We start from the raw sequence: 26,048 nt of genomic DNA on the forward strand, positions 1-26,048 counted from the left end.
GGATTTCCCCCATGAAAATTCACCACACAATGGTAAATGTGACACATCTTTACACTTGATGCTTAACACCTATTGAGACATTGGATCTAGGTTGAGTGATTTTTCTAGTTATTGCTATGCTATTCATGTTGCATAAATGAAGTGAAATAAAGAGAATATTTACTCATCTTTGAGAACAATCTTTAGAAATTTTGAAATCTCCTCACAGCGAGAGTTTCTGCCATTCTTAACAGTTTTTTTAAGAAGCATTATGCTCTTCTGTCTGTCTTGTGAAATGTTTTGGATTGCTGCTGCTTTCATGTGATAGTCGATTGATTGGTCTCTGGGCCATCTACGCTGATATAGATCTCTGGACTCTTTATTATAATATAGATGGCACGCATAACTATGGTAAAGAAACTGTTGGGTATGAGGAGGGAGATCATCTTCCTCTGATAGAAGCTGCTGGTAAATCTCATCGGCTCTCTCAGTGTTGTGTGCGTAACAGTGTAGTGTTGCAAGAGAAATCCATCCTCTGATATTATCTGGGTAATCTCTGACAACCTCCTCAAAAAGCCCAATGCCTTTCTGAGCCCAAGCCTGCCTTTCCTGACTGTCTTCCCTCATGGAGTACACTTTACGTTTGTATACATCTGCCAGGATTTTCAAAACTGTAGTGGAAGTGGGGAACTTTTCCCGAAACCTTTGTCCCTCTTGAATAGCTCTCTCAAAGGAAATTAGTCTAAAGTATTCGAAAATAAAACCCAAACCATCCAAGTTTCCGGTACTAAGGGTTCTCTCTAGAATACTTTGTACCTCCTCCTCATTGATTTCGACCTGCGCCTTAGACTTTCTTAGTATATAGAGGGATTGAAGGAACAAATCATTTGGGTCTATCTCTGATGCGGTTTTCACCTGCTCTAGAATATCAGCGTCCAGCTCTGGAGTGAATTCAGACCATATATATGCCCTGCTCATGGCAATGGCATGTCCTTTGTGCCATTCCTTCCTATCTGGTTCTGCATTTAAAGCCATCCTAAAGTAATCAATCGCCTGGCGCTTCTTGGACTTGTCAAACTTCACCAGCGTCCAGGCCTTTTCTCCACTGACTTCAGGGTGTAAAGTGCATCCAGATGGAGCAGGATGCATTCGCTGAAGCCTCTCCACCTCTTCTAGATATCCTTTGCTCTTATCCATCTCTCCCAAATGGAAGTAGAGCCAAGCCAGGTTTGCTTTATTGACCTGAAGCTGGACTCCTGCCTCTTCTGTTCCCTGCTCCTGGATCACACTTTCTGCTTTGTGCAGGTGCTTCACTGCCTCTGTGTTGGAGCCAAGAGTCTGATGGATGTAGCCCAGCAGGTTGTAATATTGAACCGGCCAAGTGCATGTTTCCTGGTCCACATTCTGCATTTTCCTCTTCATCCCCTGGAGCTCATTTCGATGTTGCCCCAGATCCCAGGTGAAGTGGCACTCCAGCCTCTCAAGACGTTGTTTTAGACTAGAGTTACTGACACATTCAGAAATAAAGATCTATTAATGAAGAGTTACAAATGCTGTGTTTTGGTTTACATACAAATATGTCATAGCAGTCATGACAGATAATCAACAATTTCAACTAAGCCACAACATTTTTACACAATCTTGAGTTTAGTCTGGTAAATCAATTTAAATTCCTACATTATACTAGATATTTGCATATTTGTATTGGAAAAGTACTTACTCCATAATAATGGTTAGAGGTGGTCTGGTTTGAGATGTTCCTTCTAGCAATGCTGATTTGATCTTTGTGTGAGTTGCTGAGAGATTGTTCTGTATTTATAATGATCACACTCATAAAACCATCTTCTAATCTACCGGAACAGTCATTAAACACGTCAGCTCATGATTGTTCTCTAGTTTCTATTCTGTCTAAGGTTTCGTTGTTTATTTCAATGAAGTGTATGTAATGACATCTCTTTAGATTCAGGTTTTAAGTGTCATGGATAATTATTAGATCATATATTCCAGACATTTTTTAATCATTTGATATTAATGATATAATGTGGGCGTGCCCTACTGTATTTCTACCTGGCTGTTGTTCAGATGGTTGAATTGATTTACATATTTACCATATTATATTAAAAATTTGGTAACACTTTACAATAAATATGAACTAACATGAACAATGAGCAATATACATTTGTTACAGTATTTATTAAGATTTGTTAATGTTAGTGTGGTGGATTTTTAATAGTTAAGAAAGTAAACTATCTTTTAAACTAACCGTGATTCTAACATCTAAACCTTACTTCCCTTTTAGGCCTAACACTCTAACATTTGAACAAAATGTACTGAAATGTTCTCTGAATATTGTGTCCATTGAAAATTCTGAAGTGCTGACCATGACAATATCAAAAATATACTGTCTTGAATTGTTTCATGACATATTGAGTAATCAACTGAACTCTTATCCCTTTTCTTAATTTTTTCTGATGATTCAAGATAATTTTGCTCACGCCAGTAACAGAGGGTGAAAGAGGGGGGCTTGCTTTTACAAACTGAACCAATCATATTGAAAGAAGGTGACATGAGTTAGTCTCGTTGATCTTATTGTTGTGTCTGTCTTTATCCTATAAAACCTGATGTATTCCTTTTGCGGGGGATTCTCTCTGAAATTTGTCTGAGATCCGTGATTAAAGCATGTTCGAAGGCATTGTCTGAAGTCTGTCGGTTATTATTGCTGTGCAGCAAGTTAGTCAGGGGAGCAAGTTAGGGCTAGAAAACTCGAAGCCAGTTGTCAACTGTAGACGCAGCGCTAGAGTAAAAAGATTATTAAGTGTCGACTGTAGACGCTTGGGTGTCGATTGGAGACGCCACAGGTATTTAGGTTCCAGGTAGGCTAGAAAAATCTACCACATTAGTCAAAATAAATCTGCTCATTTTTAGTTCATGTTAGCTCAGTTCCATTAAATAATATTAACAAATACAACTTTTGATTTAAATAATGTTGTAATGAGGTTCAATGTTCGTATGGGTAAGGAAGGAAGAAGACAGGGGTCGGCGTGACTGAAACACTCACACTTTATTGTAAATCAAAAGTAAATAAACAAAAAGGGCGCACGTAGCGCATTCACCGTGCCACGCACAGCTCACACAAAAATACAAAACAAAAGACAACTTTCACTCCAAAAAGGCAATAACGTCCCGTGAGGTTTCAGTCCAACTCTCTCTCCCTCCTCCTCCCAAATGCTGGCTTATATCCGGTCTCTCCACGCCAATCACTGCAATCAGACACAGGTGTTCATCATTTTGCACTTGACCTACTTACTCACCGATCGGCCCCCTCCTTTCTCTCCTGCTACAGACTTCGCAAAACCACGCCCCCCTCGCCACATACCCCCACCGCCCGACTCAGGCCGGGGAGCCATCCGGCCTGCAGCCTCCCCCCCCCTCCTCCTGGAGAGGAAGTCAGCCACAACCATCTGTACACCCGGCCTGTGGATCACCTTGAACTTAAAAGGCTGTAAAGCGAGATACCAACGAGTGATCCGCGCGTTGGTATCCTTCATGCGGTGGAGCCACTGCAGGGGAGCGTGGTCCGAACAGAGGGTGAACTCCCGTCCCAAGAGGTAGTAGCGGAGGGTGAGAACGGCCCATCTGATGGCCAAACACTCCTTTTCTATGGTGCTGTACACCGTCTCTCTCTTAGAGAGCTTCCGACTGATGTACAGCACCGGCCGCTCCTCACCCTCCACCTCCTGGGACAGGACCGCGCCCATCCCTCTGTCCGACGCGTCGGTCTGTAGGATGAAAGGGAGAGAAAAGTCAGGGGCATGTAAGAGCGGTCCGCCACATAAAGCAGCCTTTATCTGGGTAAAAGCCCGCTGACACTGCTCCGTCCAATGGACCGTATCTGGTACCTCCTTTTTAGTTAGATCAGTCAGCGGGCTGGCGAGGTCCGAATAATTAGGCACAAACCTTCTGTAATAACCCGCCAGCCCCAGGAACTGTCTAACCTCCTTTTTGGTCTTGGGTCTCGGACAAGTCGCAACCGCTGCTGTCTTATCAATTTGGGGACGCACTTGTCCATGACCCAAGTGGAAGCCCAGATATCTTACTTCCACCCGCCCAATTGCACACTTCTTCGGGTTGGCCGTGAGCCCAGCTCGTCTCAGCGTCTTCAGGACAGCCCGCACCTGCTGCATATGACGCTGCCAGTCACCACTATAGATGATGATATCATCCAAGTAGGCAGCGGCATATGCAGCGTGCGGTCGGAGAATCCTGTCCATCAGACGCTGAAACGTTGCCGGAGCCCCGAACAACCCGAAAGGAAGAGTGACAAATTGGTGTAACCCAAACGGCGTGGTGAAAGCTGTTTTTTCTTTGGATAATGGAGATAAGGGGATCTGCCAATATCCCTTGGTTAAGTCCAATGTCGAATAAAATCGAGCAGTACCCAGCCGATCAAGCAATTCGTCCACCCTTGGCATTGGATAAGCGTCGAACTTCGACACAGCATTCACCTTCCTGTAATCTACACAGAACCGGATCGAGCCGTCCGTTTTAGGAACTAAAACTATCGGGCTCGCCCAGTCACTGTTAGATTCTTCTATTACTCCCAACTCTAGCATCGACTCTAATTCGCTTTGCACAACTTTCTTTTTGTGCTCTGGCAGTCGATACGGCCGGCTGCGAACCACCACGCCCGGCTCTGTCTCAACGTGGTGCTGAATGAGGTCCGTCCGACCAGGCAGGGGCGAGAACACATCAGCAAAATCTGCTTGTAAATTATGCACATCAGTGAGCTGGGATGGTGAGAGGTGGTCTCCCCCAGCGGCCAGGGCGAGAGATTTCGTTTTGACATTCGCCTCTGGACCGAGATCCTCCTCTCCGCTCACCACCATCGCCAGCATCACTGATTCCACCTCAAACCATTTTTTAAGCAGGTTGAGGTGGTAAATTTGATGTGCCCCGCCCCTATCTGTTCGTATTACCTCATAGTTGAGATCTCCAATTCGCCGTGTAACCTCAAACGGTCCTTGCCACTTTGCGAGTAATTTTGAGCTAGAGGTAGGAAGTAATACAAGCACTTTCTCTCCCGGTGTGAATTGACGCAGTCTAGCCCCCCTGTTGTACAGCCGACTTTGCTTGTCCTGAGCCTGTAACAAATTCTCCCGTGACAGCCGCCCTAAAGTGTGGAGTTTTGTTCTCAGGTCCAGGACATACTGAATTTCATTTTTACTAGCTGAAGGTCCGTCCTCCCAAGTCTCCCTAAGGACATCTAACACCCCGCGGGGCTGACGCCCATAGAGAAGCTCGAAGGGGGAAAACCCCGTGGAGGCTTGCGGGACCTCCCGTACAGCGAACAAGAGGGGTTCTAACCACCGATCCCAATTTTTGGCGTCTTCTTGTACGAACTTTCGAATCATGGATTTCAAAGTGCGGTTAAATCGTTCGACCAGCCCGTCTGTTTGTGGGTGATAGACACTGGTCCGGATCGATTTAATGCCCAATAATCCGTAAAGTTCGCGTATCGTTCGTGACATAAACGCCGTGCCTTGATCGGTGAGAATCTCTTTCGGGATTCCCACCCGGGAGATTAGTTGAAACAGAGCGCTCGCCACACTATTTGCGGAAATATTGCGAAGCGGAACTGCTTCAGGATATCGCGTTGCGTAGTCCACCAGGACTAAAGCAAAGCGATGTCCCCGTGCTGACCGTTCTAATGGCCCGATGAGGTCCATACCAATTCGTTCGAAGGGGACCTGCATCAACGGAATAGGGCACAATGGTGCTTTTGGGTTGGCCGGTGGATTCACCAACTGACATTCACGACAAGACGCACACCACTTGCGTACATTCTCGTGAATGCCCGGCCAAAAGAAACGGGCCATGAGACGGTTAAGTGTCGCTGTTTGTCCTAAATGCCCTGCCATTGGATTAGAATGAGCCGTCTGGAAAAGCATTTCCCGACGGCTTTTAGGTACCAACAACTGAGTTGTATCCTGCTTTGATTGGGCATCTTGGGTTACCCGATACAACTTATCTTTTATGATTGTAAAATACGGATAGGTGAGCGGTTGGTCTGTGTGGAGAAGCTGGCCGTCGATAGAGCGAACCTGATTAAAGGCATGTTTCAGCGTGTCATCCTGGGACTGTTCCAGGGGAAAATCATCGCGCTCTGTGAGGATGGTTCTCCCCAGTGCGCTCTGTTCCCCTGAACCAGTACCCAGAGGTTCCGGATCAGCTTCTCCCAACTGAGCAATCGCCACCTTCCTCTTATCTTTTTTTAGCCAAGAAGCATCCGCACATAAGTAACCCAATAACTCATTAAACGCTGGCCAATCTGTCCCCAAAATCAGCGGATGCCGGAGGTGCGGGTTAATCGCCACCTCCACACTATGCTTTTGTCCCCTAAATTGAATATCCACAGGCATTAACGGATAATTCACCACTTCCCCGTGCACACACCGTACCTTAACCATGCGGCCATTATCCAATGCTTTAGGTTGAATCAGGCTTTGGTGGACAGAGGTTTGGTTACAGCCTGAATCCACCAGAGCCTGAAAAGTACCCCCCTTTATACTCACAGGTATTTGGTACAGGCCAGCTTGATCAGGGGCAGCTTGCGGCGCGTCGGGGACCCGGATCAGCGTCCCCACCTCCATCACCGGACACCGGTCGATAAAATGACCCGGGTCCCCACAGCGCCAACAAGCCGGCCCGGGCTTCCCCGCCGCTCCAGTGGCAGGAAGCGGGTCAAGGGATTGGCGTGGAGAGAGAGGTAGCGCAGCCTGTGGAGGGAATCCCCCCCTCGATGGGCCCCCTCCCCGGGGAAGAGGCCTGGGGGAAGCTACCGGCTCCGCGGTTCCCCCTGTCCTCCACCTTGGAGCTGGCCTCGGCGGAAGGTTTCCCCGATACCTGGGAAGGGGAGAGGGCTTAGGAGGGGGGTTAGAAAGAGAGAGAGAGAGAGAGAAGCGGATGGTAGGGGTTCGCCGACCCCCGGGCACGCCACCATTTGGTCCTCCGCCAGCTGGATGGCCTGGTTCAGCGACGTCGGGCGGTGGCACTGGACCCACTGCGCGGTCTCTCGTGGCAACCGCGCCACGAACTGCTCCAGTACCACACGGTCGATGATTTCCTCGACGTCGCTTCCGTCGGCCATCAGCCACTTGCGGCATGAGTCCCGGAGCTGTTGGGCCATGATGAAGGGTCGGCCAGACTCCTCGAGGTTCAGTGTCCTGAACCTCTGCCGATGTTGTTCTGGAGTCCGGCCAACCCGCTGAAGAATGGCCCGCTTGAGGTCCTGATAGACCAGGAGATTCTGGACTGGCAGTTGGTGAGCGGCCACCTGCGCCTCTCCTGACAGCAGGGGTATCAGCCGCATTGGCCAGTCCGTCGAGGGCCATCCCCGGTCCTCAGCCGACCTCTCAAATAGCTCCAGGAATGCCTCCGGATCATCCTGGGGACCCATTTTATTGAGAGGTATCGGCGAGGACGAGTCTTTGTATGTTGGGGGGACGGCCCTAACCTCCCGGTCTATCCAGCTCCGGAACAGCTCGCGGTCTTCATGCTGGCCACGGAGGAGCGCCTCGAACCGTTTGTCCTGCTCCTCTTTTATGGCCAGCAGATGTTGGTGATGTTCCTGGTGAAGACCCGCGAGCGATTGAATGATGTCCGCAAATGGCGTACCTGGCGGAGTCTGCATAGCGGCGGCGATCTTCTTCCCTCCCGGTTTTCGGCACCAGTGTAATGAGGTTCAATGTTCGTATGGGTAAGGAAGGAAGAAGACAGGGGTCGGCGTGACTGAAACACTCACACTTTATTGTAAATCAAAAGTAAATAAACAAAAAGGGCGCACGTAGCGCATTCACCGTGCCACGCACAGCTCACACAAAAATACAAAACAAAAGACAACTTTCACTCCAAAAAGGCAATAACGTCCCGTGAGGTTTCAGTCCAACTCTCTCTCCCTCCTCCTCCCAAATGCTGGCTTATATCCGGTCTCTCCACGCCAATCACTGCAATCAGACACAGGTGTTCATCATTTTGCACTTGACCTACTTACTCACCGATCGGCCCCCTCCTTTCTCTCCTGCTACAGACTTCGCAAAACCACGCCCCCCTCGCCACAAATGTATTAATAAATGTTGATATTCACTAAGAATAGTGAATGCTTTATTGTTAGTTCATGTCAACTAATGAAGTTAACTAATGATAACAAATGCAATCTTATTGTAAAGTGTTACCAACAAATTTATATTCGGTTTCACTCTCAATATGTGCTGCTGTTTACAAAGTTAATTTCACTGTTTTTAAAACATTTTATTATTTCCAGCTGATTCTGCAGCTATTTCTCTCTTCATCAGATTCAGTGTGTATTTAAAGTCAGTTTACGCTTTCCTTGATGAACAGAAACCGGAAATGAAGTCATAAGGAATAAACAGATTTATTGAATAACTTTGTCACAAGGTCCATTTAACAAGTGCTTTTATTACAGGCAATAGGATGGAAAATTGCGACAGTTTTACAGTGAGACATGATAGAGAGAACTCCTTTATCAGCTGATACAATTTTTCTGGCAATTAGACATATAGGGGAATCTATTTATATCTAGTACAGTGTGCTACTTAAATGTCTTAAATACAGGGGGTGAATAAAGGTGAAGTGTGACACTTTTTGATAATTTGTCATTGCCCTTGTTATAAAATATGATAAGTCCCCTATAAAATGCCATTTTAAAATGTTGTTAAAAAAGACCTTTATTTCACTACAGAAAAAAAGAAAGAATTATTAAATATAAATTGTTTCAGATAAAATTGTACATGGGCTACTACTGTCAAAATACTCTTAATGAGAAATGTAAAGCCACAACATTAATATACCTGTGAAAAAAAACAAAACAATGTTACCTTGTTTCTTGCTATTGGTATTATATGAATAGCTGTTATAAGTCATGCAAAAATGAATGCATAAAAAATGTAGAACATATTAAGAAATCATATTTATGATACATGTACAATACACAAATACATTTCCACTTTTATTTAAGCTGTGTTCACATTTGGTGAAATTTCACAGTCAAAAGTCTATTTCCAATAATGTAGAGATGTATGAAGCACAGTTCGTACAGAAGTCTCATTCAAACCAAGTAGCTTTCTCTTGATCAACACGGTGAATCCACATGACCAACTTGAACCCATTGTGAAATCTTACCAAATTAAACCTATTGCAAATTCTTTTGAACACATGGATTCTTTTTGAAATTACTGGATTTCCCCCATGAAAATTCACCGCACAATGGTAAATGTGACACATCTTTACACTTAATGCTTAACACCTATTGAGATATTGGATCTAGGTTGAGTGATTTTTCTAGTTATTGCTATGCTATTCATGTTGCATAAATAAAGTGAAATAAAGAGAATATTTACTCATCTTTGAGAACAATCTTTAGAAATTTTGAAATCTCCTCACAGCGAGAGTTTCTGCCATTCTTAACAGTTTTTTTAAGAAGCATTATGCTCTTCTGTCTGTCTTGTGAAATGTTTTGGATTGCTGCTGCTTTCATGTGATAGTCGATTGATTGGTCTCTGGGCCATCTACGCTGATATAGATCTCTGGACTGTTTATTATAATATAGATGGCACGCATAACTATGGTAAAGTAACTGTTGGGTATGAGGAGGGAGATCATCTTCCTCTGATAGAAGCTGCTGGTAAATCTCATCGGCTCTCTCAGTGTTGTGTGCGTAACAGTGTAGTGATGCAAGAGAAATCCATCCTCTGACACAATCTGGGTAATCTCTGACAACCTCCTCAAAGAGCCCAACGCCTTTCTGAGCCCAAGCCTGCCTTTCCTGACTGTCTTCCTTCATGGAGTACACTTTACATTTGTATACATCTGCCAGGATTTTCAAAACTGTAGTGGAAGTGGGGAACTTTTTCCGAATCCTTTGTCCCTCTTGAATAGCTCTCTCAAAGGAAATGAGTCTAAAGTATTCGAAAATAAAACCCAAACCATCCAAGTTTCCGGTACTAAGGGTTCTCTCTAGAATACTTTGTACCTCCTCCTCATTGATTTCGACCTGCGCCTTAGACTTTCTTAGTATATAGAGGGATTGAAGGAACAAATCATTTGGGTCTATCTCTGATGCGGTTTTCACCTGCTCTAGAATATCAGCGTCCAGCTCTGGAGTGAATTCAGACCATATATATGCCGTGTTCATGGCTATGGCAAGTCCTTTGTGCCATTCCTTCCTATCTGGTTCTGCATTTAAAGCCATCTTAAAGTAATCAATCGCCTGGCGCTTCTTGGACTTGTTAAACTTCACCAGCGTCCAGCCCTTTTCTCCACTGACTTCAGGGTGTAAAGTGCATCCAGATGGAGCAGGATGCATTCGCTGAAGCCTCTCCACCTCTTCTAGATATCCTTTGCTCTTATCCATCTCTCCCAAATGGAAGTAGACCCAAGCCAGGTTTGCTTTATTGACCTGAAGCTGGACTCCTGCCTCTTCTGTTTCCTGCTCCTGGATCACACTTTCTGCTTTGTGCAGGTGCTTCACTGCCTCTGTGTTGGAGCCAAGAGTCTGATGGATGTAGCCCAGCAGGTTGTAATAGTGAACCGGCCAAGTGCATGTTTCCTGGTCCACATTCTGCATTTTCCTCTTCATCCCCTGGAGCCCATTTCGATGTTGCCCCAGATCCCAGGTGAAGTGGCACTCCAGCCTCTCAAGATGTTGTTTTAGACTAAAGTTACTGACACATTCAGAAATAAAGATCTATTAATAAAGAGTTACAAATGCTGTGTTTTGGTTTACATACAAATATATCATAGTAGTCATGACAGATAATCAACAATTTCAACTAAGCCACAACATTTTTACACAATATTGAGTTTAGTCTGGTAAATCACTTTAAATTCCTACATTAGACTAGATATTTGCATATTTGTATTGGAAAAGTACTTACTCCATAATAATGGTTAGAGGTGGTCTGGTTTGAGATGTTCCTTCTAGCAATGCTGATTTGATCTTTGTGTGAGTTGCTGAGAGATTGTTCTGTATTTATAATGATCACACTCATAAAACCATCTTCTAATCTACCGTAACAGTCATTAAACAGGTCAGCTCATGATTGTTCTCTAGTTTCTATTCTGTCTAAGGTTTCGTTATTTATTTCAATGAATAATGACATCTAATCTCTTTAGATGCAGGTTTTAAGTGTCATGGATAATTATTAGATCATATATTCCAGACATTTTTTAATCATTTGATATTAATGATATAATGTGGGCGTGACCTACTTTATTTCTAACTGGCTGTTGTTCAGATGGTTGAATTGATTTACATATTTACCATATTATATTAAAAATTTGGTAACACTTTACAATAAACATGAAATAACATGAACAATGAGCAATATACATTTGTTACAGTATTTATTAAGATTTGTTAATGTTAGTGTGGTGGATTTTTAATAGTTAAGAAAGTAAACTATCTTTTAAACTAACCGTGATTCTAACATCTAAACCTTACTCACCTTTTAGGCCTAACACTCTAACATTTGAACAAAATGTACCGAAATGTTCTCTGAATATTGTGTCCATTGAAAATTCTGAAGTGCTGACCATGACAATATCAAAAATATACTGTCTTGAATTGTTTCATGTCATATTGAGTAATCAACTGAACTCTTAACCATTTTCTTTATTTTTTCTGATGATTCGAGATAATTTTGCTCACGCCAGTAACAGAGGGTGAAAGAGGGGGGCTTGCTTTTACAAACTGAACCAATCATATTGAAAGAAGGTGTCAAGGTGACATGAGTTAGTCACGTTGATCTTATTGTTGTGTCTGTCTTTATCCTATAAAACCTGATGTATTCATTTTGTGAGTGGGATTCTCTCTGAAATTTGTCTGAGATCCTCCGGCTGTGATTAAAGCATGTTCGAAGGCATTGTCTGAAGTCTGTCGGTTATTATTGCTGCGCAGCAAGTTAGTCAGAGGAGCAAGTTAGGGCTACGAAACTCGAAGCCAGTTGTCAACTGTAGACGCAGCGCTAGAGTAAAAAGATTATTAAGTGTCGACTGATTTAAATAATGTATTAATAAATGTTGATATTCACTAAGAGTAATGAATGCTTTATTGTTAGTTCATGTCAACTAATGAAGTTAACTAATGATAACAAATGCAATCTTATTGTAAAGTGTTACCAACATATTTATATTCAGTTTCACTCTCAATATGTGCTGCTGTTTACAAAGTTAATTTCACTGTTTTTAAAACATTGTATTATTTCCAGCTGATTCTGCAGCTATTTCTCTCTTCATCAGATTCAGTGTGTTTTTAAAGTCAGTTTACGCTTTCCTTGATGAACAGAAACCTGAAATGAAGTCATAAGGAATAAACAGATTTATTGAATAACTTTGTCACAAGGTCCATTTAACAAGTGCTTTTATTACAGGCAATAGGATGGAAAATTGCTACAGTTTTACAGTGAGACATATGCTTGGATAGAGATAACTCCTTTATCAGCTGATACAATTATTCTGGCAATTAGACATATAGGGGAATCTATTTATATCTAGTACTTCATAGTGTAATGTCTTAAATACAGGGGGTGAATAAAGGTGAAGTGTGACACTTTTTGATAATTTGTCATTGCCCTTGTTATAAAATATGCATGTCCCCTATAAAATGCCATTTTAAAATGTTGTTAAAAAAAAGACCTTTACTACACTATACAGAAAAAAAGAAAGAATTATTAAATATAAATTGTTTCAGATAAAATTGTACATGGGCTACTACTGTCAAAATACTCTAAATGAGAAATATAAAGCCACAACATTAATATACCTGTGAAAAAAAAAAAAATGTTACCTTGAATAGCTGTTGTAAGTCATGCAAAAATGAATACATAAAAAATGTAGAACATATTAAGAAATCATATTTCATGATCCATGTACAATACACAAATACATTTCCACTTTTATTTAAGCTGTGTTCACATTTGGTGAAATTTCACAGTCAAAAGTCTATTTCCAATAATGTAGAGATGTATGAAGCACAGTTCGTACAGAAGTCTCATTCAAACCAAGTAGCTTTCTCTTGATCAACACGGTGAATCCACATGACCAACTTGAACCCATTGTGAAATCTTACCAAATTAAACCTATTGCAAATTCTTTTGATCACATGGATTCTTTTTTAAATTACTGGATTTCACCCACGAAAATTCACCACACAATGGTAAATGTGACGCATCTTTACACTTAATGCTTAACACCTATTGAGATATTGGATCTAGGTTGAGTGATTTTTCTAGTTATTGCTATGCTATTCATCTTGCATAAATGAAGTGAAATAAAGAGAATATTTATTCATCTTTGAGAACAATCTTTAGAAATTTTGAAATCTCCTCACAGCGAGGGCTTCTGCCAATCTTAACAGTTTTTTCAAGAAGCATTATGCTCTTCTGTCTGTCTTGTGAAATGCTTTGGATTGCTGCTGCTTTCATGAGAAAGTCGATTGATTGGTCTCTGGACCATCTACGCTGATATAGATCTCTGGACTGTTTATTATAATATAGATGGCACGAGTAACTATAGTAAAGAAACTGTTGGGTATGAGGAGGGAAATCATCTTTCTCTGATAGAAGCTGCTGGTAAATCTCATCGGCTCTCTCAGTGTTGTGTGCGTAACAGTGTAGTGATGCAAGAGAAATCCATCCTCTGATACTATCTGGGTAATCTCTGACAACCTCCTCAAAAAGCTCAATGCCTTTCTGAGCCCAAGCCTGCCTTTCCTGACTGTCTTCCCTCATGGAGTACACTTTACGTTTGTATACATCTGCCAGGATTTTCAAAACTGTAGTGGAAGTGGGGAACTTTTCCCGAACCCTTTGTCCCTCTTGAATAGCTCTCTCAAAGGAAATTAGTCTAAAGTATTCGAAAATAAAACCCAAACCACCCAAGTTTCCAGTAGTAAGGGTTCTCTCTAGAATACTTTGTACCTCCTCCTCATTGTTTTCGACCTGCGCCTCTGACTTTCTTAGTATATAGAGGGATTGAAGGAACAAATCATTTGGGTCTATCTCTGATGCGGTTTTCACCTGCTCTAGAATATCAGCCACCAGCTTTGGAGTGAAATCAGACTTTATATATGCCGTGTTCATGGCTATGGCAAGTCCTTTGTGCCATTCCTTCCTATCTGGTTCTGCATTTAAAGCCATCTTAAAGTAATCAATCGCCTGGCGCTTCTTGGACTTGTAAAACTTCACCAGCGTCCAGCCCTTTTCTCCACTGACTTCAGGGTGTAAAGTGCATCCAGATGGAGCAGGATGCATTCGCTGAAGCCTCTCCACCTCTTCTAGATATCCTTTGCTCTTATCCATCTCTCCCAAATGGAAGTAGACCCAAGCCAGGTTTGCTTTATTGACCTGAAGCTGGACTCCTGCCTCTTCTGTTCCCTGCTCCTGGATCACACTTTCTGCTTTGTGCAGGTGCTTCACTGCCTCTGTGTTGGAGCCAAGAGTCTGATGGATGTAGCCCAGCAGGTTGTAATAGTGAACCGGCCAAGTGCATGTTTCCTGGTCCACATTCTGCATTTTCCTCTTCATCCCCTGGAGCTCATTTCGATGTTGCCCCAGATCCCAGGTGAAGTGGCACTCCAGCCTCTCAAGACGTTGTTTTAGACTAGAGTTACTGACACATTCAGAAATAAAGATCTATTAATGAAGAGTTACAAATGCTGTGTTTTGGTTTACATACAAATATGTTGCAGCAGTCATGACAGATAATCAACAATTTCAACTAAGCCACCACATTTTTACACAATCTTGAGTTTAGTCCTACATTAAAACTACATGAAGTTTAAATTCCTACATTAGACTAGATATTTGCATATTTGTATTGGAAAAGTACTTACTCCATAATAATGGTTAGAGGTGGTCTGGTTTGAGATGTTCCTTAGCAATGCTGATTTGATCTTTGTGCGAGTTGCTGAGAGATTGTTCTGTATTTATAATGATCACACTCATAAAACCATCTTCTAATCTACCAGAACAGTCATTAAACACGTCAGCTCATGATTGTTCTCTAGTTTCTATTCTGTCTAAGGTTTCGTTGTTTACTTCAATGAAGTGTAGTTTACGTAATGACAGTGACAAAGTCTAGAGCCTGCCTTCTTCCTCAAGCATAAACTCTTTAGATGCAGATTTTAAGTGTCATGGATTATTATTAGATCATATATTCCAGACATTTTTTAATCATTTGATATTAATGATATAATGTGGGCGTGACCTACTTTATTTCTAGCTGGCTGTTCAGATGGTTGAATTGATTTGCATATTTACCATATTATATTAAAAAGTTGGTAACACTTTACAATAAACATGAACTAACATGAACAATGAGCAATACATTTGTTACAGTATTTAATAAGATTTGTTAATGTTAGTGTGATGGATTTTTAGTAGATAAGATAGTAAATTATCTTTTAAACTAACCGTGATTCTAACATCTAAACCTTACTCACCTTTTAGGCCTAACACTCTAACATTTAAACAAAATGTACCAAAATGTTCTCTGAATATTCTCAGCAAGTTAGTTAGGGGAGCAAGTTAGGGTTAGAAAACTCGAAGCCAGTTGTCGATGTTGTGGCAAATTCAAAGTCTTTTTGGTTCGGGTCTCAAAGAAATCTTTCAGAGTCGAAGTTCCAGGCCTCAGAAGAATTAACTTTATTGACAAGCAACAAAGTGAGATGCCAGCTGGCCATCTGGACATCTAAAGTTACCATTCCCAGTCCTCATATCTTATACCTTTTTCTTATCGCTTGGGCACCCTCATATCTATCTCTTCTTTTTTGCCACTCCTTGTATCCTTGCCACCATTAAAACATCTTCCCCTAGACCTTCTTCTATTGGTGGAACATCTCAAAACATCTTATATAACACATTTTTCTTCCAGTGCCTCCCAACACCTGCATCCCTCCTACAGGTTTTTGGGTACTTTTCCATTCTCTTATCCTTGTGACCTATTTTCTGCTTGGTATTACTACATTCAGACTTTTACATGAGACAAGGGAAATTCTCCAGCACATCCCCCTTTTGGGACTAACTGTAGTCCCACCTTCACTTTTGTCCCAGAATGTATCTTCATGAATGAACCTCTCTCTGTTATCTATCAATCATGGCCAATATAGACCATCCATCTTTCTTATCAATAGGCTTTCATCACAAAGGTACACTCTGGAGGAATAATGAGACCAAACATCTCCACCCCCCTTTGACTGGAGTGGAGTAAAAGATCTCACCTTCCTGTTGGATCATCACTTTGAAGGGATAGATTACTTCAAACATTTGATTTCCAGTGTTCCAACATATCTCAGTATACAGACTTGAAGTTAGGATTGTCCCACAGTGCCAGAGGAACTGCACAGGCGCTTCTGGTGGCCTGGAGTGCTGGTCCGGCAATTGGCGACCGCGCTTGTAATTAATTTCTCTTTTTACCCCGTGGAAACATTTTCCAGTAGTCTAATGCATGTACTAAACATTTAATTCATAAAAATATTTAAAATATTAAAAGAACTCTTTAATAGCGAGTAAAGTGATTAATAAGTGATAAAAAGTAGTAAAAACATTCTTATCTTTTCCCTTTATATCTGGTTGCCTTACCTCGTACCACAGGCAATGACCTGCTTCAAACCTTGTATCGTCCCCTCTCATTCACATAAACAGTTTGTGTGATTATATAAAATATACTCAGTAGGATTATATGTAAAAAGATTATATGGCTCTGGAAGGAGCCCTTGTACCAAATCAAAAAACAAAAATAACCCCTCTAACTAACTCCCTACTCTACCCATGTTCTAATGGTCTATCTAATTTTACCCCCAAAATTGTGGTTACCTCCCTCTCTATCAAAAACAGTGTCAAATTGTTAAACCCAATAAAGGTAAAGTAAAAAACAAAAATAACAAGGCACCCTCTTCCTTACTCCTTCATCAGGACTTCTTACAGGAAGTCATCTAGCTCGTCCAGTCCTGGCCCAATTGGGTACATTCCTGAGTTTGTGCACCCGATGTCAACTCCTGATGGTTTGACTGACACATTAATCATCTGTTTGGCGGCCACATAGGCTAGCATGGATCTGAGAAAAGGCACAACACAGCAGAACAACAAAAGAAAAATGACAACAGCCACAGCAATTATTATTCCCACCTTAATGAACCATTCTTTCCAGGACCCAAATATAGAGTCAAACCAGTATCCAACGTGTCTGTCTCTCCCCGCATTTTCAGCAACCTCTTGTCTTAGATCCTTCAACTTCTTCATGGCCCTAGTAAAAGCTCCATCAGGGGCTGTATTATTTGGAATAAAGGTACAACAGTCAGTTCCAAACATCACACACACCCCTCCTTTCTCTGCCAGTAGCCAATTCAGAGCTTGTCTATTTTGCCATGTCATTTTGCTGGTGTGTTTCAGCTAATGGCCTAAGGCATCCATTGCTTGATCCGTGTAGTTAATAAATCTCTGCTGGGTATAATAAATATAGCACTCTTGGTTCTTATTTGGTAATATCCATACAAGTATGGATTCCCAACCTGCTGATATCTCATTTCTAGCTTTAAATTCATGGGGTATTCCCCTTGGTTGTCCAATTGAATCTATCGTTACTTTAGGGTCTGGGACATAAGCTCTCTTAACTCTGCGTTTTTGTCTATTAAGTTTCTCCAGTGTTCCCATATCATTATGATCCCAGTCTACAATTCCCAATTCCTGAGCCAATCTTACTCTGACAGAGGTGGCTCTTAGTCGCTTACCTCCTCACAACCAAAAATAGTCAGCTATTGCTTCATTTTGATTTTCTTGGGGTTCTATCAAAGGAAAAGTCAATGTGGCGTTTTCACAATTCTCTTGAACATTCATTATTGTCATGTTATTGTTTACTGTTGCTGTGGCATATATTATGCTGAAAGATTTATACACATTTGGGTCATAATACATTTCTTTGTCTAGGTGCCATATTATGGCTCACTTGTCTTGGAATGTCCCCATTTCCTGTCGACCATTAGTTTTGTTAAAGCATTCATACTCTAATGATGTGTCTAGGTTGGGTCTATTCTTACATCAAGATTTTTGCATTCACTTCCCCACCCTTTCTAATTGTAAAATCTTTGGTAATAGTGACTCCCCAACATTGCTAAACCTTCCGCTGGGCAGTATGGAATTATTTGACCAGTTTGATTGTCTTAATTGTTCCGTTGACGCGTTAGCAGCCCAGTTTTTGTTGTATCCTTAGTTGTTGTATTACTGTCTTTACTGCTCTTTGGATAAGTGCTGATCCATTGTCAGAGCTAATCTGAGATGGTATGCTGAACCTTGGGATGACTTCTCTGGTTAAAAATTTGATCACAGTTTGTGCTCCTTGGTCTGCTGAGGGTTTTGCTTCGACCCATCTGCTAAATCTGTCTACAATAACTGTCTATGTATCTTTTTCCTCTTACTGATTTTATCATGTCCACATAATCCAACACTAAATGCTTGAAAGGTCCTTTTGGAACTGGGATAGAGCCTATTGGAGTTGCTGTTCCTTTTCTGACATTATTTTGTGCACAAATTTCACATTCACTTAGAAATTCATCAACACTTGTTTGTAAGTATAGTGACCAGAATCCTTGACTTCTTATCTTTATCAGAATCTCCCCCCTTGCCTAATGGTCAAAACCATGCGCATCTGGAATTAAAATGTTAAGCAATGGGGTGGGGGCTATCATATGGCCTTCAGTGATCTCCATATATTGTTAGCGTCCCTTTGCTGCCATAAATGTATTTCAGATGGAGAGGCTCTGGATTGCATTTGAGCAATGCTGTCTACAGTAGGTAGGGGCTGGATCAGAACGGACAGTGCCATAACTGCTAATTGACATCATGAGGCTTGCTTAGCCTGTATATCGGCCGCATTATTGCCTTTAATCACAAAGTCATTGCCTTTTTTATGAGCCTGACACTTGATAATGGCCAATTTGGTGGGGAACATCATAGCTGTGATTAGTTTAGTAATTTGGTACCCATGTTGGATTGGGGTTCATCACTCTTTTTGAATCCTCTTTGTTTCCATACTGCACCAAAGAGATGACATGTCATGGGCATATGCAGAATAGGTATAGATGTTGGCTACTTTGTTTTTAGCCAACATGCAAGCTTCAGTAAGTGCTTTTAGTTCGGCCAGTTGTGCTGAGCAAGGATGTTCACAATGCTGCATCACAACAGAATTTAAATTGTCTCCATCTCTTTGTACAACAGCAAAACCAGCACGATTGCCTAAGTGGTCTCTGAGGCACGAGCCATCTACAAAATAGTCCACGTCTGCATCAACAATTGGTGTTGATTCCAAATCTGGTCTCAGACGAGTAAAGGCCAGAGAGGCAGAAACATATTCATGAGGTGCTCCCTCCCCCTCTAGTGGGACAAAATCAGCTGGGTTTGATGCAGCACATCTCTTTATTGTAATATCAGGATAGGTTGGTAAAGTGGAGTATTAACCCTAGCTTGGGTTAAAACAAAACGTCCTTGTTCTATTAAATCAGCAACTTTATGATGAGTATATATTATGACTGGATAACTCATGGCGACAGCAGAAGCTTTATCAAGAAAAATATACAGCTAAGCCTTGTTGATAGCATGATGGGTAGCCTTGAGCAACATTATCCAATTTGGTGCTATAATATGCCATATGTTTTATCCAGTCTTAGATCTTCCAAATCAAGCTTCAGGACTTGGTTCAAGACATGTGGTGAGTGTCCTTGGGGCATCCTAGTGTATGTATATTGTTTACTTTGGTAAGTGAAGGAAAAAAGAGGTGCCACATCAATTACTTTGGACTTATTGGCCTTTTCAACTGGTAGAATGGGAGTGTTACAATAACTAGTAGTTTTAACCAGCACTTCAGCCTTTACCAATCCTTCAATTGTTTTTCTTATTCCTTCCACTGCTTCACGTCTTAATGGGTATTGTTGTTTTCTTGGCAGCTGAACTCCTGGTTTTACTCTAATTCTAACAGGATTTGCTGACTTCACCAGGCCCACATCTGTGTCATGTTTAGACCACAACTGCATTGGTACCTTTTGTTCCATCTCCAATATCAGCTCCTCCATTTTTGACTTCAATTCATGCTTCTTTTCTGTCTCTATTATTAATTTAGGGATCCCTATCATGGTGGTTGCGCATAAAAATGTAAGATGTGTCATATCTGGTGTTTGAAAAATTAAAGGGTTTTCAGTGGCTTCCCATTGTTTTTCTGTGGCTTTCAACATCATTGGGCCTAAGTCTTTCGCTTGACACCCTTCATTCAGGTATAGAGTAACGTGGGACTGAATCATCTACCCTAAACCATCTTTTAGTAAAGTCACATTCTTCTATTTGCAATGCTGCCCCTGCTGGTCCTACAATTATATAATTTGAGTTCAAATATACATCCTGTCCCTTGGTTTTTTCTAACCAGTCCTTTTCCAATCATGAGTTTCTAAGGGGGTCATTTATCATGGTACAATGATTAGCTTCGTCAGTCTCGAGAATCCTACTGTCTTTACGTATTTTCCAGATCTAGGGAGTTGAGAGGCATAATTTGGGCTTAAGCACGTAAACGTCGTCCCTGTATCAAGCATAGTGGGTGTTATTTAGTCCTCTAAACCCGCAGCATAGGTTCTTGGTCAGCATTAGATGATATCATTGGAAGCTGACCCCTCCCTGTAGGATTCTCAGTTGGTTCGTCCTTAAAGTCCACCTTTCCTTGTACTGTCGGAGTTGCATTCACCAGTGGCAGCTGTTTACCAGTTACATCATAGGGTGGTGCATAAGGGTTGCTATTATGTTACTTTTCTGTTTTCTCTCTATAATTCCCTTAATCAATTTTACTCCCTGGCTTTTAAAGAGATTCAACACATCCTGCTCTTTTCCTCTTTTCTCATCCCTTTTTTTTACTTTTATCATGGACTTTGTAATTTTTTATCAGTGCTCCCATTTCCCTGCACATAGCCAAATCTGGCCACTTAGTGTTTAGCTTTCTAGTCCTTTTTTCCCACTTCTTTGATAGGTTTTTAATAGCATCTCTACATATCGGATATTTTGATAAAAGCTGCTCTGCGGGGGTCTCTTGTGGTGACGTCGAAGCCATTGTTTTAACCTCAATTGTTCTGTATTCCCAACCAATTAGTCAAATTATAATCTGTTTTCTCAATTTTCTGTCAAGTTGAGGAATTCAGGTACCTGTTTGGTTTTTTGAAGATATCTCAAGATGGTTCGGATTTGTACCTCAGACAATGGCTTCGGTGTCTCTTCTCCTAGTCAATGTGTATATTTCGTTTCCAAATGATGTCCTCTCCCAGGCACATCAGTTCGTAACTTCAGACTATGTTCTTCTCAAACCACCGGCCTCGTGCAGTTATATCTCCTGCCCTATTTAGATAAGTAAGAGATGGGGTCAATTCCACTTCATGGCCTTTCCACATGGTAACTGAAATATTTAATTCCTCTTTATTGCAAGTTTCTAATTTTAATGCCAAATAAATCAGTTAAAGTTTTTCTCCTTTTTTAAAAAAAAGATTTTTCTTAGTTTTCTTAAATAATATTTTTTTCTTTTGGTCTGTTAATTCTTGTCTCTGTCCTTCATTATCTACGAATTCCTTTTCCTGCCAAAAAATTATTCTTGATGCCTTTGGTTTGTTCTAATGCCTATTTTAAGGCATCTTCTTCCTTTTTTCTTCTTCTCTCAGTTCCCTCCTATACTCTGCCTCATAATGATCTCTCACTCTGGTCCACGTGTGTTCTTATCTTAAGGCTTAAAAAAAATAAAAATAAAAAGCTCTCTATCACTGTCACCTCTCTCCCTCCTTATTCTCCTTATTTCTTTATCTCAATACAAATGTATTTAATCTGTCACTGCTCATTCACACACCCGGGATTTCATTCACACACACACACACAAACACACACATACACTCACTCGTTATTTTATTTATTTATTTATTTATTTTTCTTGTAACAAATGGAAAGACAAAGTTAATTAATCAAACTTGTGTTCAATATGGGCTGTGTTTCCCAATATGGATCACAATGCTTGCAATCAGGAAAATGGCCAAACAGCCGACAAAACCAATTTCGAGGAATATTCTTTGTTCTTTGATATGTTTGATTTCTTATTTTCCTTTCATGAATTTGTTTTTGTTATCCATTAAACTTTTAATAGCATTAAAATAGAAGATATATTTATTAAGTGTCGACTGTAGACGCTTGGGTGTCGATTGGAGACGCCACAGGTATTTAGGTTCCAAGTACAAAAGAAAAATCTACCACATTAGGCAAAATAAATCTGCTAATTTTTAGTTCATGTTAGCTTGGGTCCATTAAATAATATTAACAAATACAACTTTTGATTTAAATAATGTATTAATAAATGTTGCTATTCACTAAGACTAATGAATGCTTTATTGTTAGTTCATGTCAACTAATGAAGTTAACTAATGATAACAAACACAATCTTATTGTAAAGTGTTACCAACAAATTTATATTCGGTTTCACTCTCAATATGTGCTGCTGTTTACAAAGTTAATTTCACTGTTTTTAAAACATTTTATTATTTCCAGCTGATTCTGCAGCTATTTCTCTCTTCATCAGATTCAGTGTGTATTTAAAGTCAGTTTACGCTTTCCTTGATGAACAGAAACAGGAAATGAAGTCATAAGGAATAAACAGATTTATTGAATAACTTTGTCACAAGTTCCATTTAACAAGTGCTTTTATTACAGGCAATATGATGGAAAATTGCTACAGTTTTACAGTGAGACATATGAGAACTCCTTTATCAGCTGATACAATTTTTCTGACAATTAGACATATAGGGGAATCTATCTAGTACTGCATAGTGTGCTAATAAAGGTGAAGTGTGATACTTTTTGATAATTTGTCATTGCCCTTATTATAAAATATAAGTCCCCTATAAAATGCCATTTTAAAATGTTAAAAAAGATCTTCACTACACTATACAGAAAAAATAAAGAATTATTAAATATAAATTGTTTCAGATAAAATTGTACTGTCAAAATACTCTTAATGAGAAATGTAAAGCCACAACATTAATATACCTATGAAAAAAAAAAAAATGTTATACCTTGTTTCTTGCTATTGGTATTATATGAATAGCTGTTATATATTATGCAAAAATGAATACATGAAAAATGTATAACATATTAAGAAATCATATTTTATGATGCATGTACAATACACAAATACATTTACACCTTTATTTAAGCTGTGGTCACATTTGGTGAAATTTCACGGTCAAAAGTCTATTTCCAATAATGTAGAGATGTATGAAGCACAGTTCGTACAGAAGTCTCATTCAAACCAAGTAGCTTTCTCTTGATCAACACGGTGAATCCACATGACCAACTTGAACCCATTGTGAAATCTGACCAAATTAAACCTATTGCAAATTCTTTTGAACACATGGATTCTTATTGAAATGACTGGATTTTACCCACGAAAATTCACCCCACAATGGTAAATGTGACGCATCTTTACACTTAATGCTTAACACCTATTGAGATATTGGATCTAGATTGAGTGATTTTTCTAGCTATTGCTATGCTATGCTATTCATGCTGCATAAATGAGGTGAAATAAAGAGAATATTTACGCATCTTTGAGAACAATCTTTAGAAATTTTGAAATCTCCTCACAGCGAGAGTTTCTGCCATTCTCCACAGTTTTTTTAAGAAGCATTATGCTCTTCTGTCTGTCTTGTGAAATGTTTTGGATTGCTGCTGCTTTCATGTGATAGTCGATTGATTGGTCTCTGGGCCATCTACGCTGATATAGATCTCTGGACTCTTTATTATGATATAGATGGCACGCGTAACTATAGTAAAGTAACTGTTGGGTATGAGGAGGGAGATCATCTTCCTCTGATAGAAGCTGCTGGTAAATCTCATCGGCTCTCTTAGTATTGTGTGCGTAACAGTGTAGTGTTGCAAGGGAAAGCCTTCCTGTCCAATCTGGGTAATCTCTGACAACCTCCTCAAAGAGCCCAATGCCTTTCTGAGCCCAAGCCTGCCTTTCCTGACTGTCTTCCTTCATGGAGTACACTTTACATTTGTATACATCTGCCAGGATTTTCAAAACTTTAGTGGAAGTGGGGAACTTTTCCTGAACCCTCTGTCCCTCTTGAATAGCTCTCTCAAAGGAAATTAGTTTGAAGTATTCGAAAATAAAACCCAAACCATCCAAGTTTCCGGTACTAAGGGTTCTCTCTAGAATACTTTGTACCTCCTCCTCAATGTTTTCGACCTGAGCCTTAGACTTTCTTAGTATATAGAGGGATTGAAGGAACAAATCATTTGGGTCTATCTCTGATGCGGTTTTCACCTGCTCTAGAATATCAGCGTCCAGCTCTGGAGTGAATTCAGACCATATATATGCCCTGCTCATGGCATTGGCAAGTCCTTTGTGCCATTCCTTCCTATCTGGTTCTGCTTTTAAAGCCATCTTAAAGTAATCAATCGCCTGGCGCTTCTTGGACTTGTCAAACTTCACCAGCGTCCAGCCCTTTTCTCCACTGACTTCAGGGTGTAAAGTGCATCCAGATGGAGCAGGATGCATTCGCTGAAGCCTCTCCACATCTTCTAGATATCCTTTGCTCTTATCCATTTCTCCCAAATGGAAGTAGACCCAAGCCAGGTTTGCTTTATTGACCTGAAGCTGGACTCCTGCCTCTTCTGTTCCCTGCTCCTGGATCACACTTTCTGCTTTGTGCAGGTGCTTCACTGCCTCTGTGTTGGAGCCAAGAGTCTGATGGATGTAGCCCAGCAGGTTGTAATAGTGAACCGGCCAAGTGCATGTTTCCTGGTCCACATTCTGCATTTTCCTCTTCATCCCCTGGAGCTCATTTCGATGTTGCCCCAGATCCCAGGTGAAGTGGCACTCCAGCCTCTCAAGACGTTGTTTTAGACTAGAGTTACTGACACATTCAGAAATAAAGATCTATTAATGAAGAGTTACAAATGCTGTGTTTTGGTTTACATACAAATATGTCGCAGCAGTCATGACAGATAATCAACAATTTCAACTAAGCCACAACATTTTTACACAATCTTAAGTTTAGTCTGGTAAATCACTTTAAATTCCTACATTAGACTAGATATTTGCATATTTGTATTGGAAAAGTACTTACTCCATAATAATAGTTAGAGGTGGTCTGGTTTGAGATGTTCCTTCTAGCAATGCTGATTTGAGCTTTGTGTGAGTTGCTGAGAGATTGTTCTGTATTTATAATGATCACACTCATAAAACAACCCTCTTCTCTAGAACAGTCATTAAACACGTCAGCTCACGATTGTTCTCTAGTTTATATTCTGGCTAAGGTTTCGTTTACGTCAATGAAGTGTATTTTGAATGTAGTGAAGCCTTGTTCCTCAAGCATGAACTCTTTAAATGCAGGTTTTAAGTGTCATGGACAATTATTAGCTCATATATTGCAGAAACTTTTTTAGTCATTTGATATTGATAACATGGGGGAGTGACCTGCTGTATTTCTAGCTGGCTGTTCAGATGGTTGAATTGATTTGCATATTTACCATATTACCAACGCATTCTCATCCTAGGGCGTCATATACTGACGCTTTTGAAATTTCTTCAATATCCGACGCAAAGGGCACCCTTTAGCGTCAATATGAGACGCCGGTTATGGGTAGGTTTAGGTCTGGGGTAGGTTTAGGTCTGGGGTAGGTTTAGGGTTAGACCGCTAGGAGGCGCCTCCTAGACTCATATTTATCTGCGTCTCATATTGACGCCTAAGGGTGCCCTCTGCGTCGGATATTTAAGAAATTTCAAAAGCGTCAGTATATGACGCCTTGGGATGAGAACGGGCTGATATTACATAAAAAATTTGGTAACATTTAACAATAAGCATTTACTTAAATTAACAATGACCAATACATTTGTTACAGTTTTTATTAAGATTTGTTAATGTTAGTCAAACATTTTGAGTTCATGTTAACTGATAATGCTTTTGAAGTATTCTTATTGTTAGT

The 26,048-nt window shown here is 40.6% G+C and overlaps 4 protein-coding genes across 4 annotated transcripts; all 4 read right to left on the minus strand.

The window, feature by feature from the left end:
• Positions 1-64: 64 nt before the first annotated feature.
• LOC311071773 (interferon-induced protein with tetratricopeptide repeats 1-like) lies at positions 65-1,704 on the minus strand (the record flags this gene model as incomplete). Its single annotated transcript, XM_084096312.1, has 2 exons — positions 65-1,486; positions 1,700-1,704. The coding sequence occupies 2 exons, from the start codon at positions 1,702-1,704 to the stop codon at positions 160-162; spliced, it is 1,332 nt and encodes a 443-aa protein (XP_083952438.1). The 3' UTR covers positions 65-159.
• A 7,687-nt stretch (positions 1,705-9,391) lies between these two features.
• LOC311072458 (interferon-induced protein with tetratricopeptide repeats 1-like) lies at positions 9,392-10,936 on the minus strand (the record flags this gene model as incomplete). Its single annotated transcript, XM_084097482.1, has 2 exons — positions 9,392-10,718; positions 10,932-10,936. 2 exons carry the CDS (start codon positions 10,934-10,936, stop codon positions 9,392-9,394), a joined length of 1,332 nt encoding a protein of 443 aa, XP_083953608.1.
• A 2,401-nt stretch (positions 10,937-13,337) lies between these two features.
• Positions 13,338-17,294, minus strand: LOC311071774 (interferon-induced protein with tetratricopeptide repeats 1-like; the record flags this gene model as incomplete). Its single annotated transcript, XM_084096313.1, has 4 exons — positions 13,338-14,687; positions 16,274-16,277; positions 16,978-17,109; positions 17,206-17,294. 4 exons carry the CDS (start codon positions 17,292-17,294, stop codon positions 13,338-13,340), a joined length of 1,575 nt encoding a protein of 524 aa, XP_083952439.1.
• Positions 17,295-22,748: 5,454 nt separating this feature from the next.
• Positions 22,749-25,726, minus strand: LOC311072392 (interferon-induced protein with tetratricopeptide repeats 1-like). The gene has a single exon (XM_084097370.1). The coding sequence runs from the start codon at positions 24,889-24,891 to the stop codon at positions 23,653-23,655; it is 1,239 nt and encodes a 412-aa protein (XP_083953496.1). The 5' UTR covers positions 24,892-25,726; the 3' UTR covers positions 22,749-23,652.
• Between the last annotated feature and the right edge of the window lie 322 nt (positions 25,727-26,048).

Source organism: Abramis brama (genome assembly GCF_963993115.1).
Source record: "Abramis brama genome assembly, chromosome: 21".
Taxonomy (NCBI): Eukaryota; Metazoa; Chordata; class Actinopteri; order Cypriniformes; family Leuciscidae; genus Abramis; species Abramis brama.